A 16,580-nucleotide genomic window follows, 5' to 3' on the forward strand; every position below is an offset into this window, starting at 1 on the left:
CACAAAACACAATCTAACAGTCGAATTCTATAGGCCCAAGCAAGACCGTTAAAATAATGATACAGATATAAGGATATACAAATACATATTGTTCATTTATTTATTTGGGTTGGTCATCAGACTTGAACCTGGAGTCCCCGAACTTTTGTACTCAAGGCTAGCACTCTACCAATTTGAGCGACAGCACCACTTCCATTTTTCTGGTGGTTTACTGGAGTTAAGAGTCTCACAGACTTTCCTGCCCATGCTGGCTTTGAAGCTTGATTCTCAGATCACAGTCTCCAGAGTTAGCTAGGATTACAGACATGAGCCACCAATACCCAGCATTATAAATATTTTTTATTGCTCTGTACTATTGCCAATTTATTATTACTTCATATTGAAGGACATCTGCAGCCCAAGAACAGGACGTGCGTGTGCGTGTGCGTGTGCGTGTGCGTGCGCGCGCGTGTGTGTGTGTGTGTGTGTGTGTGTTGGTCCTGGAGCTTGAACTAGCTTTTGTGTTCAAAGCTAGAGCTCTATCTCTTGAGCCACTTCTGGCTTTATGGGGAGTGGTTAACTCAAAATAAGAGTCTTATAGACTTTTCTGATTGGGCTGGCTTTGAACTGTAACCCTCAGATCTCAGCTTCCTGGGTAGTTAGGATTATAGGCCTGAGCCACTGGCACTCAGCTAAGATGTGACTTTATTTTTCTTAATAGTATAATATGTGCTGGGAAATATATCAGCTCCTAGAGGTTATGATAAATATGAGTGCCTAAGACAGTATGCGTTCTAAAATGGCTTGCAGTTATGGTATAGGAGACACATGTCCAAGGAGTAGAACACATGTGCTAAGAAATGGGGTGAGCAACAGGTTTCACAGGAGTAAAATTTTAGTCCAGGTTTTTAAGTACTTCCATATGAATAGAGCAAACACTGTGAGGAGGTACAGGAGGAGAAAAGAGGCGGGTGGTTAAATGATGACTTGTTCAAAAGGATAAAGCAAGGCGGTGGCTCCTTAAAAGAAAAATAATTTTATAATAAAAAAGGAGGGGCTAAGCTGGGTGTGGTTGCACACACCTTCAATCCTAGCTACTTGGGAGACAGGACAGTGGTTTTAGGTGGGCCAGGGCAAAGTTGGCAAGGCCTTATCTCAAGAATAAAGCTGATGGTGGTGGCACATGCCTGTGGTCCCAGCTATTTTCCAGAAGCAGAGATGGAAGATCTTGATCTCAATCTTGCCTAGGTAAAAGCAAGATCCCTGTCTAAGAAAAAACTAGAAACAAAAGGACTAGGGACACAGCTAGGTGGTAGAGAGCTTGTCTAGCAAACACATGGCTGAGTTCAATCCCAAAACTGGAAAAAGGGGGCAGGATCCTTAAAGGAAAATACAGAAAAAGAAAAGTAACCATATCTGGAAAGCATTTTGTCTATTTTCCAGACAATATTTTATCATTTCAACTGCACTTTAGGAAGAAGATTCTTATCTTTGTAAATCAAAAAAAGGAGGGGTAGGCCCAATGGGGCAGATGAATCAAACACCAAGAAAAAAGTATTTTCAGAGTAATACATATCAGAATTGCACTAACGCCTGTGGATTATTTGCAAGCTGCCTTCATGGCAGCATTTTAGTTTGTGTAAGTCTAAAATCAAAGTAATTCAATTTTTAAATTTTCTTGATTAGGTTTATGGAAAATTGGTTTCATTATGTTTCTGTAGTGGATCAATTATGCAATTAGGTGTACTGTTTCAGCTCAATTACCTAATTTACCTTCCATCCCTCCTCAGAGTGTTTAATGACTCACAGCTATGAAACAGCTTCGTGTAGTTATATGGCTTTGGCTTTGGTGTCGGTCTGTCACTTGAACTCTGGGGCTTACTACTTTATCAGCTCTGTGACTAAGGGTTAAAGTGACCCATTTGCTGAGATAATTTGCTTGTTTGCCCACTCAACAAAGAGACAAAGTGCTACAGTAGTTGGCAGGAATAACATCGTAATAAGTAGGAAAACACAGCCTCTACTCCCATAGGGTTTGGATTGAAAATAGGTATTTGTTATGGGGTCCAGGGCAGGCAGAGAGCAGCAGCAGGAAGAGAGAAATAGTGTGTGAGAAAATGTGGCAATACAATAGACAAGGCATATATGAAACCAAAGCACTGGATGCAAAATCCATAGTGATGGAAGATCTGCTGGACAGGAGGAGGAGGCAGCACAGAGTTGCTAATGGCCATGCTAAGCAAGTCCATCTTCATGGTGACTACAGTGGGAGGCCATGAAAGAGCACACACAGCAGCCCCAGCAAACAGCAGATGGCCAATTAAAGTCAGCTTTCCTTTCTTCCTAGGAGAACAGTTTAAAGGGCGTTTCTTTTTGATATGTAACAGTGTCTGAAATTTGCCTTAGGAATAATTGAAATTACTAGTTCTTTCATAAGAACATGAAGGTAAAGATGATAGCAATGGGCTGAAAACTGTAGCAGAAAACTATACAAAGATAATCATGCAACTTGAGAATTGTGGTTGCTAAGAATAACTCTTCCTGAGCAAGCTCAGACTCAAAACTGGCCGGGCAAGGCTTCAAGATGATCACGTGTTAAATTCACACAAAATGTAAGCCTTGGAACTATATCTTTTCTTTTCTTTTTGAGACAGTCTCATGATGTAGCCCAGGCTGGCTATACAGCCTGGAATACAGGATCCTCTTTTCTCAGCCTCTTGAGTACACTACATTTTTCTGGAACTACATCTTTGTTAAATAAATAAATACATAAAATGAGATGTTTCTATATTATTACTTGGTAGCTTAGAGAAAGAGGGAGGGGAAAAAAAAGAACAACAGAAGCTGTAAGTTTGACTATATGTACGTATGTAAATATCATAATGAAGTCCCTTTGTATAATTGACTTATATTAACAGAAAGGCAAGACTCACTTAGAAAATTGCTACAATCTATAGAAATTTTGGCATGATCAGTGTTAATAGAAATTCAGTTCATTTCTTACTGATGGAGCTCTGGTTAAACATGAATTCAAACTGCTATCCATTGTAACCAAAATATTTTCCTAAGTTCTTGTATATGATAACCATGTCTACATAACAGGAAACAACTTTGAAAATATGGTTTGTCCTGTAATTTGCAACCTGGCATGATTTAAACACAGGATCCTTTAATACTGGTCACCAGAAGCCTATAATCCATTTGTAAGCAATCAGAAAACATAAACAATTAGGTTGTCTGTTTTAAGGGAAGAAAAAGTGTTGAATTGTATTGTGTTCTAACTGCTAATAGCAATATGTCTTAGCCACGTGCATAGAAATGATTCTTCTCAGTGGAAAGTGTATTTTTATATAAAAAATTTTAAGTACTTTCTACATATCTATCCAATGTACTCTTGGGTATTTAACCAAGAGAAAGGAAAGCACACTAAAAGTTTACTAAAAAAGAAGGGTACCTGAAAGTTAATAGGAGCTTCATTTGTAACAGACAACTAAAAACGAGAAATGGCCCCAAAACCCATCAACAAATGAATGTATAGATCAAATACAGTGCACAAATGTGGTGGGCTTCCACTCAGCAATAAAAATGAATGAAGCACTGTTGTGACGCACATTATGGATAAATCTCAAAATATTTATGCCAAATTTTAGAAACTGCAAAAGGGTAAGTAAAACAATATGATTCTATTATGTTAAGGTTCCAGAAAAGCAGAATATATTGGCAAAACAAAAAACAAACAAACAAAAAACCAGACCAATGTTTACCTGGGGATAAGGGTGGGGAGAGGCAGGAGAAGCATTACCAAAAATTTAAGAAGGTGTGGAAATGTTCCTTACTTTAACCATGATCATAGTTTCATGGCTTTAAATATGTGTTGTTGACATTTAAGGCATTTGTGAGCCTCTGGGCTTATACGTCAGCACCTACCTCCCTCTCCTCCCCACACCAAAAGTGTTGTTTATGTTATCAGTTTTTAACTCAATAAAGCTGGAAAGGGGAAAAAAAAGCCACAATAGCTTTCTATTTTATTTTATTTTATTTTTTGCCAGTCCTGGGGCTTGGACTTAGGGCCTGAGCACTGTCCATGGCTTCTTCTTGCTCAAGGCTAGCACTCTGCCACTTGAGCCACAGCGCCAGTTCTGGCTGTTTTCTGTATATGTGGTGCTGGGGAATCGAACCCAGGGCCTCATGTATACGAGGCAAGCACTCTTGCCACTAGGCCATATCCCCAGCCCCACAATAGCTTTCTAAAGGTGAAAATGATGTCTGGTAAAAGGCCAGTAACATCTTAAGAGTGAGTATGCACAATTGGAGGAAGAGAAATTAGACAAGACCCTAGAAGATAGTTCCTGCCACTAGGTTCATACAGCTGATATCAAAATAAGGTTCAGACATTACTTTAGAAAAACAGGTAATATCCACTGAAACGACAGTCTCATCCTAACAGCCACTATATAACATGCTTCTTCAACTGGGAAGGTAAACAGATGATTCCAAGTACAAGCTTCAAAGAGCAAATGAAAAAGAAAAATCCCAATAGAAGGAAGAACAGGGAGAAATAGGAGATAGGGTGCTGCCACACAGAAAAATGTCAATTTTCTCAAGCAAGGCTTTGTGTGATGGGAGATATCAACATTTAAGCTTCTTTCTACCCAGGCCAGGTGACCAGCACACTATGCTTTAATGTTGTTACGTAGTCTATCTGCTTGTCTGTCTGTCTACTTTCAGTACAGTAAATAAGTCCACAAGGGTGCAGTAAAAGCTCAGGGGGGAAAAATAAATGCTGTAGTTTTGCATTGTTTTTCTGTATGAATGAGTAATAGTGTTACACAAAGAACCCCTACAAAGAAAGAGCTGAGGTAATTGCCTCATGACATTGATTTCAGCACACAAAGAGAACTACATGGCAGTAATTCAAGCAGTTTAAAAGACTGAAAAAGCTACAGGCACTAAAAGGACCACAGATGGCTACCAACTTAAGAGAACTGAAATTTTCCAATCCACAATAGAAATTGGTGTACACAGCAATACTACACAAATTCTGGGTTGAGTGACATCTTATTATTTAAGAGTGCTTTATGTAACAAGAGACACATTCTTTCGCATGCCAAGAGTTTGCCATAGTTTCTAAATTATGATACTATAAACAAAGGCAGAATTTGCGATGTGTTTTACTCCTTAATCGTTTTTGTTAAATCCCTCCTAAAGTCACTCTAAGATTCCTCAGTTGAGTAAATCAAGCAAGTCTGTGTTAAGCACCTCCCAATAAGGGAAAGACACTGACTGGCCAGTGCACTCTATGAGTTATCCCAGAGTGAGGGTCACACAGGCCAGCACGTGAAGAGTAAGGGCCTTGACCTGAAACATAACCTCTCAGTATATAAAAAGAGACGAGGAAAATATTGTGAAATGTTAGATTAATTTTCCTCTGCAAATGTAGCAAATCTTTCTTATGTCATTTTTAGAGCTGGTCAGGTGTAACTTTTTTAAAAGTGTCAAGAGCAAATAATAATGTCAATTCTCTTCCTCTCTCCATCCCTTGAATGCAGCAATCTCAGTGTTCTTCTAAAGTTGAGTGTTCTGCATTATCAGTGTAAACATGTGAGATAAATCCTATCTGACAATTCTGAGTTTGATAGTCAAAGCATGCTAGTAGATGCTGGCTTAAAATGCAACCAGAACAGGAAATAGCTGGTGGAGGGAATGGAATCCTAAATTCGAATGTGAAAACAGCAAATTCCACCAGCAAAAATGAAAGGTGTTAACAGAAGCCTGAAGATACTGTCCTCCCCAAATTTCCTCACTAGTGCAAGGTATTTGTCCTAGTCATGTGGAAATTGTTGAATTAGAGCACTGAGATCTTGGCCACATGGGAACTGTGTCAGAAAACTGCTAGGCAAAGTCCTCTGGTTGGTAGCAAATTCTTCTACTTGCCAAAACACAAGTCCCTAAGCAGCAGCCTAAGGTTTCTCAAATACTATTCAGCGATCCTCAGAATGGAATATAAAGGGATAGGAAACCATTATTACTCTGCTCTGAGAAATACAAGTCTTAGGAGAAAAGGCTGTACCTTTGCAATCGCAAAATTATTAAAATACATAAAATGATCAAGAACACATACATCTATATCTCTCTTAGGCAAGGGATGGAGAAAGACAGGAGAGTTTAGAAATACAGACTCCAGCTGGGTTCTGGTGGCTCATGCCTATAATCCTAGCTACTCAGGAAGCTGTGAGAACCTTGGTTTGACAGCCTAGGCAGGAAGCTCTCTGAGACTCTTATCTGTAATTAACCACAAAAAAGCCCAAGGTAGAGATGTGGCTCAAGTGGCAGAGCACCAGCCTTAAGCATAAAAGCTAAGGGACAGTGTCCCTGGAGTTCTGGAGTTCAAGCTCCAGTAACATCACACACACACACACACACACATACACACACACAAGCATGCACGCATGCACACACGCATGCACGCACACATGCGCACTCCTGGAGGGGAGGGAGAGGGAGAAAGGAACTAAGGAAAAGAAAGGAGGAAAGGAAAAGAAGAAATACTTATGCCTGTAGTGAGTTCCAAAGGACTATGGTCTCATTCAGCAATGAACAGCTGTGATTTGTTTCAAGAGCTAGTAAGTTCCCCTCAGGCAGTGACTTTTCAAAAGGCGGATAAAAATGGTTTCCATTCCTTCTGAGCATTCTCCAGATCCCTTGCTGTACTCTCACATTTAACCCAAAGCTGTGAGAGCAGCCTATTTTCTCTGAAACTGCATTGCTTTAATAGAGCTTTGGAGAGGGTTGTTTCTAAGAATTTCATGTCACGTTGCTCCCTCCCCTTTGCCACTTACTGCAATTGAACCCTCAGTCACTCTGTAGTGGAATCTGCCAACAAGGAATGACTACAAAACTGAGAGCCTTCTTTGTCTATGAAGACCCAACTTGGGCTGTTCTAATGTGTAAGGGAACCCATCCAAGATTCTGAATGAGTGGGTTTGGAGCGTGCACCATTACAGACTACAAAATGCCTTATTGTGATGGTCTGCTAGAGGTAGCCTGTGTTACATTTTGAGAAACACTTGAAGCCACAGAGCTATTTCTCTTTCAAACATATTGACACCACAGCACCATGGATGTGAAAAAAAAAGAGCACACACAATTAAGAAGCCCATAGCACACCCAAATTCTCTGAGATGTTAGTCAAAACCTAGGAAAAAACCACTAAGATGAGCCTGTATAAGTATTAATAACTCAACAATATGTCAGCTGTGAACAAAATTCAACCACAATACAACTTTTCTAGGAATCTCCCCAAAGACACAGCAGGCCAAAACAGTATGAAGAAATTTTTTCCAAAGATTTCACTGAAAGTAACACAGCAGTAGAGACAGACACTATACTGTAGCTCTGAAATAAGATTTACTCTTTAATTTCAGAGGCTATATACCAAGTTCTTGTCTGGGATTTGATATTTAAAAAAACCCAATTTCTAAAAGTTTCTTTAAAAAAAAAAAAACAGACAAGAAAACAAAGATGTTCGAATTGCTTTTTTTTTTTTTGGGGGGGGGGTCAGTTGTGGGGCTTGAACTCAGGGCCTGGGCACTATCCCTGGGCATTTTTTGTTGTTGTTGGTTGTGAAGCTTGAACTCTGGGCCTGGGTGCTGTCCCCTGATCTCTTTCACTCAAGACTAGTGCTCTACCACTTCAGCCACAGTGCCTCTTCTGGTTTTCTGGTGATTAATTGGTGATGAGTCTCAGGGACTTTCCTGTCTGGGCTGGCTTAGAACCTTGATCCTCAGATTTCAGCCTCCTGAGTAGATAGGATTACAGGTATGAGCCACCAGGCCCCAGCTGATTGCTTCTTAAATGAATTTATAACTCACGGTTAGTTTAGGAGTAAAGATTCTGTGTCTGGTAAATGGAGATGGAAAACCAGTTCCTAGTGATTTCTTCACTTCATTATAGAAAGGCAATTCTTAAAAATACGTGTAAGCATGCAAATAAATATAATAACAAACATATTTATGTGTAAGTTCAGATCTACTTCAAATTTGCATGAGCACACCCCTGAAATCTTCAGTGACAGAGATCCTGCCCCAGAACTACCCACTGCTACCACTGCTCTAAGAGGAAGCATCTGGTGTAGAAGAGGTGGGTTCAGCATGTGGTTGCAGATCACATTTTGGGTGGCCATGAAAACAGCAATTTCATCACAACAGAACCTTTGGCTGCATTTATGATTACCTAATTTGACAACATGAGTATGGAGGTTACAGCAAGGCAAAAGTAAAGATTCAGAAGGCAGGAGGTTTTTTGTTTGGTTTGGCTTGGTTTTAATAACTATTTTTAAGGCTGTGTGTGTGTGTGTGTCCTAGGGCTTGAACTTAGGGCCTGGGCACTGTCCCTGAGCTCTTGTGCTCAAGGCTAGTGTTCTACCACTTGAGCCACAGCACCACTTCTGGCTTTTAGTTGGTTAATTGGAGAAGAGGCTCATGGACTTTTCTGCCCAGTCTGGCTTTGAACTGAGATCCTCAAATCCCAGCCTCCTGAGTAGCTAGGATTACAGGTGTGAGCCATAGGTGCCTAGCTTAAGGCTTCTTTTTCTATGTTGTTTGTAAAGTGATACTCAAAACCTGTCACCCTCTGACAATGTGGAGAATTTCTGTTCCTACCTCAGAAGAAAGAGGAAAGACCTTAGTTAAGGAACATCAAGACAATAACCATCAGAGAGAAAGGGTTTTGATAAACCTACCAGGAGGTGTGCAGGCATCTGCAGGAGACTGGACAAACGTGGACCGTCTTTTGGTAGGCATGGGCAAAGCCATTTTCTGTTCTTTGTGTTTTGCCAGTGCAGCTTGAACTGCTTCAGTGTGGATATCTGAAAAGTTAAACAATTATGTTTATTTGCATTTATGCTGACTTGTATACTGTGGAGCCCTAAGGTTATCACTGTCTCAAATGTTAAGAAATGTAAAGTGAAGCTGGATGCTGGCAGCTCATGCATATAATCCTAGCTACTCAGGAGGCTGAGATCTGAGTATTGGGGTTCAAAGACAGCTCAGGCAGGTAAGTTCATGAAACTCTTTTTTTTTTTTTTTTTTTGGCCAGTCCTGGGGCTTGGACTCAGGGTCTGAGCACTGTCCCTGGCTTCTTTTTTGCTCAAGGCTAGCACTCTACCTCTTGAGATGCAGCGTCATTTCTGGCCTTTTCTGTTTATGTGGTGCTGAGGAACTGAACCCAGGGCTTCGTGCATACTAAGCAAGCACTCTACCACTAACCCATGTTCCCAGCCCTCATGAAACTCAAATCTCCAGTAAAGTACCAACCCAAACACACACACAAAAAGATAGGAAGTGGAGCTGTGGCTCAAGTACTAGCCCTGAATAAAAAAGCTCAGGCACGGTACCTAGGCCCCCGAGGTCAAGCCCCAGGACTCCCACAAACACCAAAACATATATATGGCATTTACGTATTTTCCTTTTGATTTAGACCAATTATAAATAAAAATAGAAACAAAAGAAATAAAGGATAATTTTAGAAGAGGAAAATGAAGTCTGTAATGACTATGCAACTGCTACACACCAGACAAGGGATTGACTGCAATGGGGCAGGGAGTACAGTGTGCTGGGCATCAGTGCCAGGCAGAATCTCACCTGTAATGAAATGCATCCTGAGCAAGTGCCCAGAAAAAAACTCATCATTAAAAAAAACAATGCAGGAGCTTAGTGTTTGCTTAACTGTCTGAAAGAAAACGTGGCTGCGACGCCTAAAAAGAGACAAGCATAGCTGTTACTTGTTTGTGATTCTGGCCACAAAAGAATTCCTCTCTACTTTCTGGTCTAATGGGAATTTGAAAATGATCATAGTGACAGAACTTGATTCCCCACTTTCACTGCAAACTAACTGGGTATTTCTGTTTTGTTTTGGCCAGTCGTGGGCCTTGGACTCGGGGCCTGAGCACTGTCCCTGACTTCTTTTTGCTCAAGGCTAGCATTCTACCACTTGAGCCACAGCGCCACTTCTGGCCATTTTCTGTATATGTGGTGCTGGGGAATTGAACCCAGGATTTCATGTATGCGAGGTAAGCACTCTTTGCCACTAGGCCATATCCCCAGCCCCTAACTGGGTATTTCTAAAAAAATAGGATCATGTTGTATGTAGTATATTTTCCTTCCTTTCCTTTCCTCTCCCTCCCTCCCTTTTTTCTCTTCCCTTTTCTTTTTCTTTTTTTTTTTTCTTTTGGCCAGTCCTGGGCCTTGGACTCAGGGCCTGAGCACCATCCCTGGCTTCTTCCCGCTCAAGGCTAGCACCCTGCCACCTGAGCCACAGCGCCCCTTCTGGCCGTTTTCCATATATGTGGTGCTTGAGAATCGAACCCAGAGCTTCATGTGTAGGAGGCAAGCACTCTTGCCACTAGGCCATATTCCCAGCCCCTCTCTTCCCTTTTCTTTTCTCTTTTTTTTAAAGAACCTCTTACGGGGTCCTACTGAGAGAAAACAACCAAAGTGACTTTCCAGCTCACAATTTCTTCCTGTCTAGGAAGGGCTTCAGTTTACATCCTACCCACCCTTCCAGACTTTCAGTGCTTTGTAAATGTGCCTTTAGAGAGATTGGATCAATCAAATCCTTCTTTCGGAACTTTAAACTCCACGTCAAGAAATTGTAGGACATAGAGCGGAGTCATGTAAGTGGCAATGACTTGGAAAGAAGGAAAATCTTTGAACTTCAAGGTAAGATCTTGTAGTTCTTCTCTTTCTCACAGGATTTCCCAGCTGTTCAGTTTGCTTCTGTGACCTACCAGACTTAATTAAGGCTCTGAGTTCAAGCCCTAGTACTGGTACAAAAGGAAGCCATTGCTAAATTATCATACCATAACTTTTTATGGGGGGAGACAGGGTCTCCCTCTGTAGCCTAGATTAGCGTGAGACTTGTGATCCTCCTGCTTCAAACTCATAAAGTGCTAAAATTGCAGGCATGTACCACCACATACCACTTTTAGCTTTCACTTTAAGACCACTGTGCCATTTTCGAGGTTTTAAACAAAATAATTTTTACTGTATTTTATTTATTACACAATTTTAGCATTCCCAAAGGTTTACTTGGTAGAATCAGGATTGCCATACTTTATTGAATTTATGTCATTATCAAATAGAAGACATCCATAATGTCAAACTAGAAGAAACGGTTCTTAGCTTTCTTTAGGAAATAAATGACAATTACACTGAAGAAAAGCACTTTCTCAGTAACAGACTGACAGCAAATCAAGGGCTTGCACTGCATGATTTACTATTGTACATTTTGCTGGGTACTGGTGGCTCATGTGTGAATTCCTAGCTACTCAGGAGGCTGAGATCTGAGGATCGTGGTTCAAGGCCAGCCCGTGAGACAGGCAGGAAAGCCTGTAAGAGTCTTATTTCCAATAAACTACTCAGCAAAAGCCAAAAGTGGAGCTGTGGCTCAAGTGGTAGAGTGCTAGCCTTGAGTAAAAAGAAGCTCAGGGAGAACATCCAGGCCTTGAGTTCAAGCCCTGAGACCAGCAGAAGAAAAAAAAAAAAGTACATTTACAAAAAAAATTAAATATGACAGGAAACATGCAATAGAAAACTTGACAAACCTGGGGAATATTCATACTGATAAAGCCTTAGGAAGCCCATAACATCTGTATAATTAATAATTATGGAGTATGCTGTTCCATGCCCCAAGTATTTATAGCATCCGATCCTGAACAAATCTAATCACGCAACTGTTTTTCTAACGTGGCAGAACTTTATCCATAGAAAAGATGTTCACAGTTACTCTATTAGCAAAGACTCCCATTGATAAGAACAGGCAGCCCTCTTAACTGGATTTGACTCATTCACCGGCATACAATTCATCTTGATCTTTGATAAAGAAATCACTTCCGAAGTTCAGACCCCAGACAAAGCTGACTTTGGGTTTCACTGCCAGGAGCAGGTGGAAGCTGGATATCATTTTCTGGCACTATGTTTGAGCTGAAGAAGGTGATACAAATACTCCTTGAAAGTCCTTTTTTGTTTCATTGTTGATTTGTTTGGGGAGGGTAATTTCTCAAGAGATTAACATCAAAGGAGTTATCAGAATGGCTTACAGAAAGATCGTTTTCAATCTTTTTTTTTTTTTTTGGCCAGTCCTGGGGCTTGGACCCAGGGCCTTAGCACTGTTCCTGGCTTTTTGCTCAAGGCCAGCACTCTGCCACTTGAGCCACAGCACTACTTCTGGCCTTTTTCTGTATATGTGATGCTGAGGAATTGAACCCAGGGCTTCATGTGTACGAGGCAAGCACTCTTGCCACTAGGCCATATTCCCAGCCCTCGTTTTCAATCTTATGCATTAATTCTACACTTAGCAATTCCATATGTGTCTAGTAATAGAAAAAGAGGTACTAAAAATATGTAGTATATCTGAAATGTAGGACTTCCCTACTGTTAAGCATCAAGAACCGAATAAGGCTGGATGATAAGAACTCCAAATAAATATAAACTTATGATATTTGAAATGTTATAAGTATTAGGAAGCCTCTATAAAATGAAAGCTTTTTCAAGCTATAGACACCAGCATTATTAAATCCTTTCTCGGTACCATCACTTTACTCTAAAGTGTTACTAAGCATGTCCTATGTCCTTATGCTATTTTTGCATGTGCCATGTAAACAACCTTTCCTATGAAGGTTAGAGCAAGGGAAAGGCGGAAATTCAGCTCTCAACTTCTACAACTTAAGTCTCTGGTTCAGAGACACTAGAGACCATTAATTTCTCCAATATACTGGGGTTTTACGTGATACTTAGTTGAGCAGTACCTAATACATTGAAAAGTGTGATGTTTTTCACCTCCAGACCAATGCTTGCATGCCTTTCCCCCCATCCCAGGTACTGGAGCTTGAACTTGTCTCGGAATTTTTTTTTTTTTTGGGGGGGGTGGTGTCAAGCCTATCACTTGCCTTGAGCCATAGTTCCATTTCCAGCTTTTCTGGCATTAGAAACAAGAATCTCATGGGCTTTCCTGCCTGGGCAGGCTTTGGACCATTATCCTCAGATCTTAGTCTTCTATGAGTAGCAAGGAATAAGGTGTGCGCCACTGGCACCCAGCTTGCATGCCTCTTCCATGTTCCCCTCATGACAGTACTACAAAAATTTCATAGTTTTCAATATCTTCAGATGTTTTTAGGAAATCATCTTTTCTTTTCTACTTCACCCCTTCTTTCTGCTCTCACTAGCACTCTTCGCCCCAAATAAATATCCAAACTTTACTACTAAATCAGCACTCTTGCACCTAACCAAATATTTGATTCATAGACCATAAATTCTAGTAACTGGGATAATCTGAAAGCACTGCTACAAAAGAACAGGGACTAGAGACCACAGCTAGGTTTCTGTAAGTAAAAGTCAAAACAACATTGCCAGATGAGCTCACAAAGTGTTTTTTGTATGTGATCATCTTGGACACAGAGATTTTCTTTTAAATTCTATTCTATTTATGTATGCTATCATACATACACAAATATATGAGAAAGAAAGAAAAGCCGGGGGGTTGGGGGGAGATAAAACTTTCAGAAAGCCAGGGATGAATAATAAAAGCTAAAAATCCCTCTGTGCTGGTTAAAGCATGGGAACAGCCTCAGAAGCAACACTGGTAACTAAGAAACCAGGCTTGGGTATCAGGCAACACACAGAAGCTTGGAATGGAATGTGCTTACCTCCTTCTAAGACATTCCTTAAAAACTTTTTTGGGGGGAGGGGGAGTGGTTGTGGGGCTTGAACTCAAGGCCTAGCGCTATCCCTGAGCTCTTGTGCTCAAGGCTAGTGCTCCACACTTTGAGCCACAGTGCCATTTCTGGTTTTTAATGGTTAATTAGAGATAAATCTCAAGGGGACTTTTCTGTCCAAGTTGGCTTCAAACCACAATCCTCAGATCTCAGCCTCCTGAGTAGCTAGGATTAGGTATGAGCCACTAGCACCTGGCAAAAGTATTTTGTTTGGTGGGTTGTGGGGCTTAAACTCAGGGCATGGGTGATATGAGCTCTTTTGCTCAAGGCTAGTGCTTTACCACTTTGAGCCACAGTTCCACCTTCAGTTTTTGAGTGGTTAGAGATTGGTTAATTAGAGATAAAAGTCTCACAGGGTCTTTTCTGCATGGGCTGGTTTCGAACTGGGATCCTCAGATCTCAGCTTTCTGAGTAACTAGGATTACAGATGTAAGCCACCACCAGCATCAGGCAGACATAACTAACTACTTACAGTCCTTCCCTTTCCCAAAATTCCTTCTTAACACTAAAATACCAGAAATTGTGGTAAACGGCAGCTGGAATGAATTACTAAAACAAATAAAAATCCAACTAGGGTACCACTTTGCCAAATCCCAGTGGAATTCAAGATTCCTCAAGATTTGGTTTCTGATCTTCCCTAGCCTCATCTCCCACTTCTTGCTGGCCTTTGCATTCTAAGTTCTCAGTTTTATGGATTAATTTTGTCTCTAGTTATCTGGTGCTGTTTCTCATCTGTCTGCCATGGCTGCTTAGTTTTAAGTACAAGGGAAAATTCTGGTGTAGTGTGTAACCTCCTTTTTTCCCCTGACTGAATAGCTCCTACCTGCTCCTTCCACTGTATGAAAATACATATGAAGACAGCTCACAAAGTAGCTGATGCAACTCTTCACCAGGTCTTCTCACCAGTTCTGAGAGACTGTGATCTATACTCTTATTTTGCAGTTTAAGAAAAGGTCATGGTAACCTTGGCTAATGTAAGGGAGACAAAACTCTGGGAAGAGTAAAATAATACTCCAGTTGGTCTTTCCACTTAATTCTGCAACTTATGAAATGTAGTGCAGGGACAACTCCTGGCACAGTGGACAGGAAATGACCTGCTACATCTCATTTCCTACTAGAGCTCTAGATTTAGCTCTAGCCACCAGAGTGGCAACTCCAGTGCTGGTAGACATGGAACACTCTCATGGCCAAGCATAGCACTTGACTTCTCCCTCCCAGGAGTACTTTCTGGGCTAGAAGAAATAAGATTGAATGGTTTACTAACTTAAAATTTCATTGCGAACCCTTCTGTACATCGTCTTGTTATAACAATTTTAAAAGTTTTACATTTTTCATTGCAAGTTTTTGTTCCAGCTCTATTAGTTAAGGGACTAGTGAACAAAGAGCTGTGCAACACTTACTTTTTCCAATGCTGCACTAAATTCTCCCACTACCATCCCACACAACTGTAATTACCTACTTTCTTTTTCCTTTTTTTTTTTTTTGGCCAGTCCTGGGGCTTGAACTCAGGGCTTGAGCACTGTCTCTGGCTTCTCTTTGCTCAAGGCTAGTACTCTGCCACTTGAGCCACAGCACCACTTCTGGCCATTTTCTATATATGTGGTACTGGGGAATTGAACCCAGGGCTTTATGTATACAAGTCAAGCACTGTTGCCACTAGGCCATATTCCCAGCCCCCACTTTCTTATTTACTTATTTATTCAGAGTGCCTTTGTACTTGTTTGGCTCTTCTGCATCTTAAATTCCTTGAGAGTAGAAATGCTGTATAGTCAATGGCTGGGCACCAGTGGTTCATGCCTGTAATCCTAGATACTCAGGAGGCGGGGATCAGGTTTAGCCAGTCTTGGCAAGAAAGCTCTCAAAAGTTTTATCTCCAATTAAACACACACACACACACACACACACACACACATACACACACATACACACAGTCAGAAATGGAGCCATGTCTCAAGTGGTAGAGCACTAATCTTGAGCAAAACTAAATACAACCAAAAACTCAAAGTCAGCGCCCAGGCCCTGAGCCCTGAGAACAAGCCCCAGGACTAGTGTGCGCACACACACCAAATGCTATACAAGCTGGGCACTGGTGACTCACGCCTAAAATCCTAGCTACTCAAGTAGCTGATGATCTGAAGATTTCAGTTCCAAGCCAGCCTAGGCAGGAAAATCCATGAGACCTTACCTCCAATTAATCACAGAAAAAGCTGGAAGTGGTGCTGTGGCTCAAGTGGTAGGGGTGCTGGCCTTAAGCTCATAAGGAGCTCAGGGACAGGTTTCAAGCCCAGAGTTTCAGCCCCGGGACCAGCAAAAAAAAAAAAAAAAGGAAAGAAAAGAAAAGACAAAACAAAAAGAAATGCTATACAGTCAACAAACATAGAATGTAATATCTGACATATAATAAATACTAAATAAATTACTGATGAGTAAATTAATATAAGCATTCTGGTACCACAAAGGAAAAAAGCCACACTGATCATTTATATAGTTCTCAGCATAAAAGTTCATGCAGTCAGTAATCATCTGGTAATTTTGCAATTCCTTCGTACCTGATCTGTATCGCTCATCCCTGGCTCCTCCAGACCGTGTTCGGTGGTACTTAGAGGGAGCAGAAGTTTGAGTTGCAGGTGGAGCAGGTGTCTGGTTTCTATGTTCTTTCTGTACTGTTGAATCTGTTTCTGAAAAAAGAAGTTTGGAAGATGATTATCTAGTAACAGCTGTCATTTCTGAGAACATCAAATATTCTCATGACATTCTGAGATAGTTACTACTATCCTATATGTAATAAAAGGTTAGTGAGCTTTAATGTATATACATAAATTTGATATAA

At 40.8% G+C, this 16,580-nt stretch overlaps 1 protein-coding gene across 4 annotated transcripts in view; it reads right to left on the reverse strand.

The window, feature by feature from the left end:
* The window catches only part of Dip2b (disco interacting protein 2 homolog B), a 237,333-nt gene that overhangs the window by 91,519 nt on the left and 129,234 nt on the right, over window positions 1-16,580 (reverse strand). For all 4 annotated transcript variants that reach the window (XM_048364373.1, XM_048364381.1, XM_048364358.1 and 1 more), the window contains exons 3-4: window positions 16,300-16,428; window positions 8,720-8,845 (exon numbers count right to left, since the gene is read on the reverse strand). In XM_048364373.1, coding sequence (XP_048220330.1) covers window positions 8,720-8,845; window positions 16,300-16,428 — 255 coding nt within the window. The remainder of the gene's footprint in view (window positions 1-8,719; window positions 8,846-16,299; window positions 16,429-16,580) is intronic.

Source organism: Perognathus longimembris, chromosome 1, assembly GCF_023159225.1.
Source record: "Perognathus longimembris pacificus isolate PPM17 chromosome 1, ASM2315922v1, whole genome shotgun sequence".
Classification (NCBI taxonomy): Eukaryota; Metazoa; Chordata; class Mammalia; order Rodentia; family Heteromyidae; genus Perognathus; species Perognathus longimembris.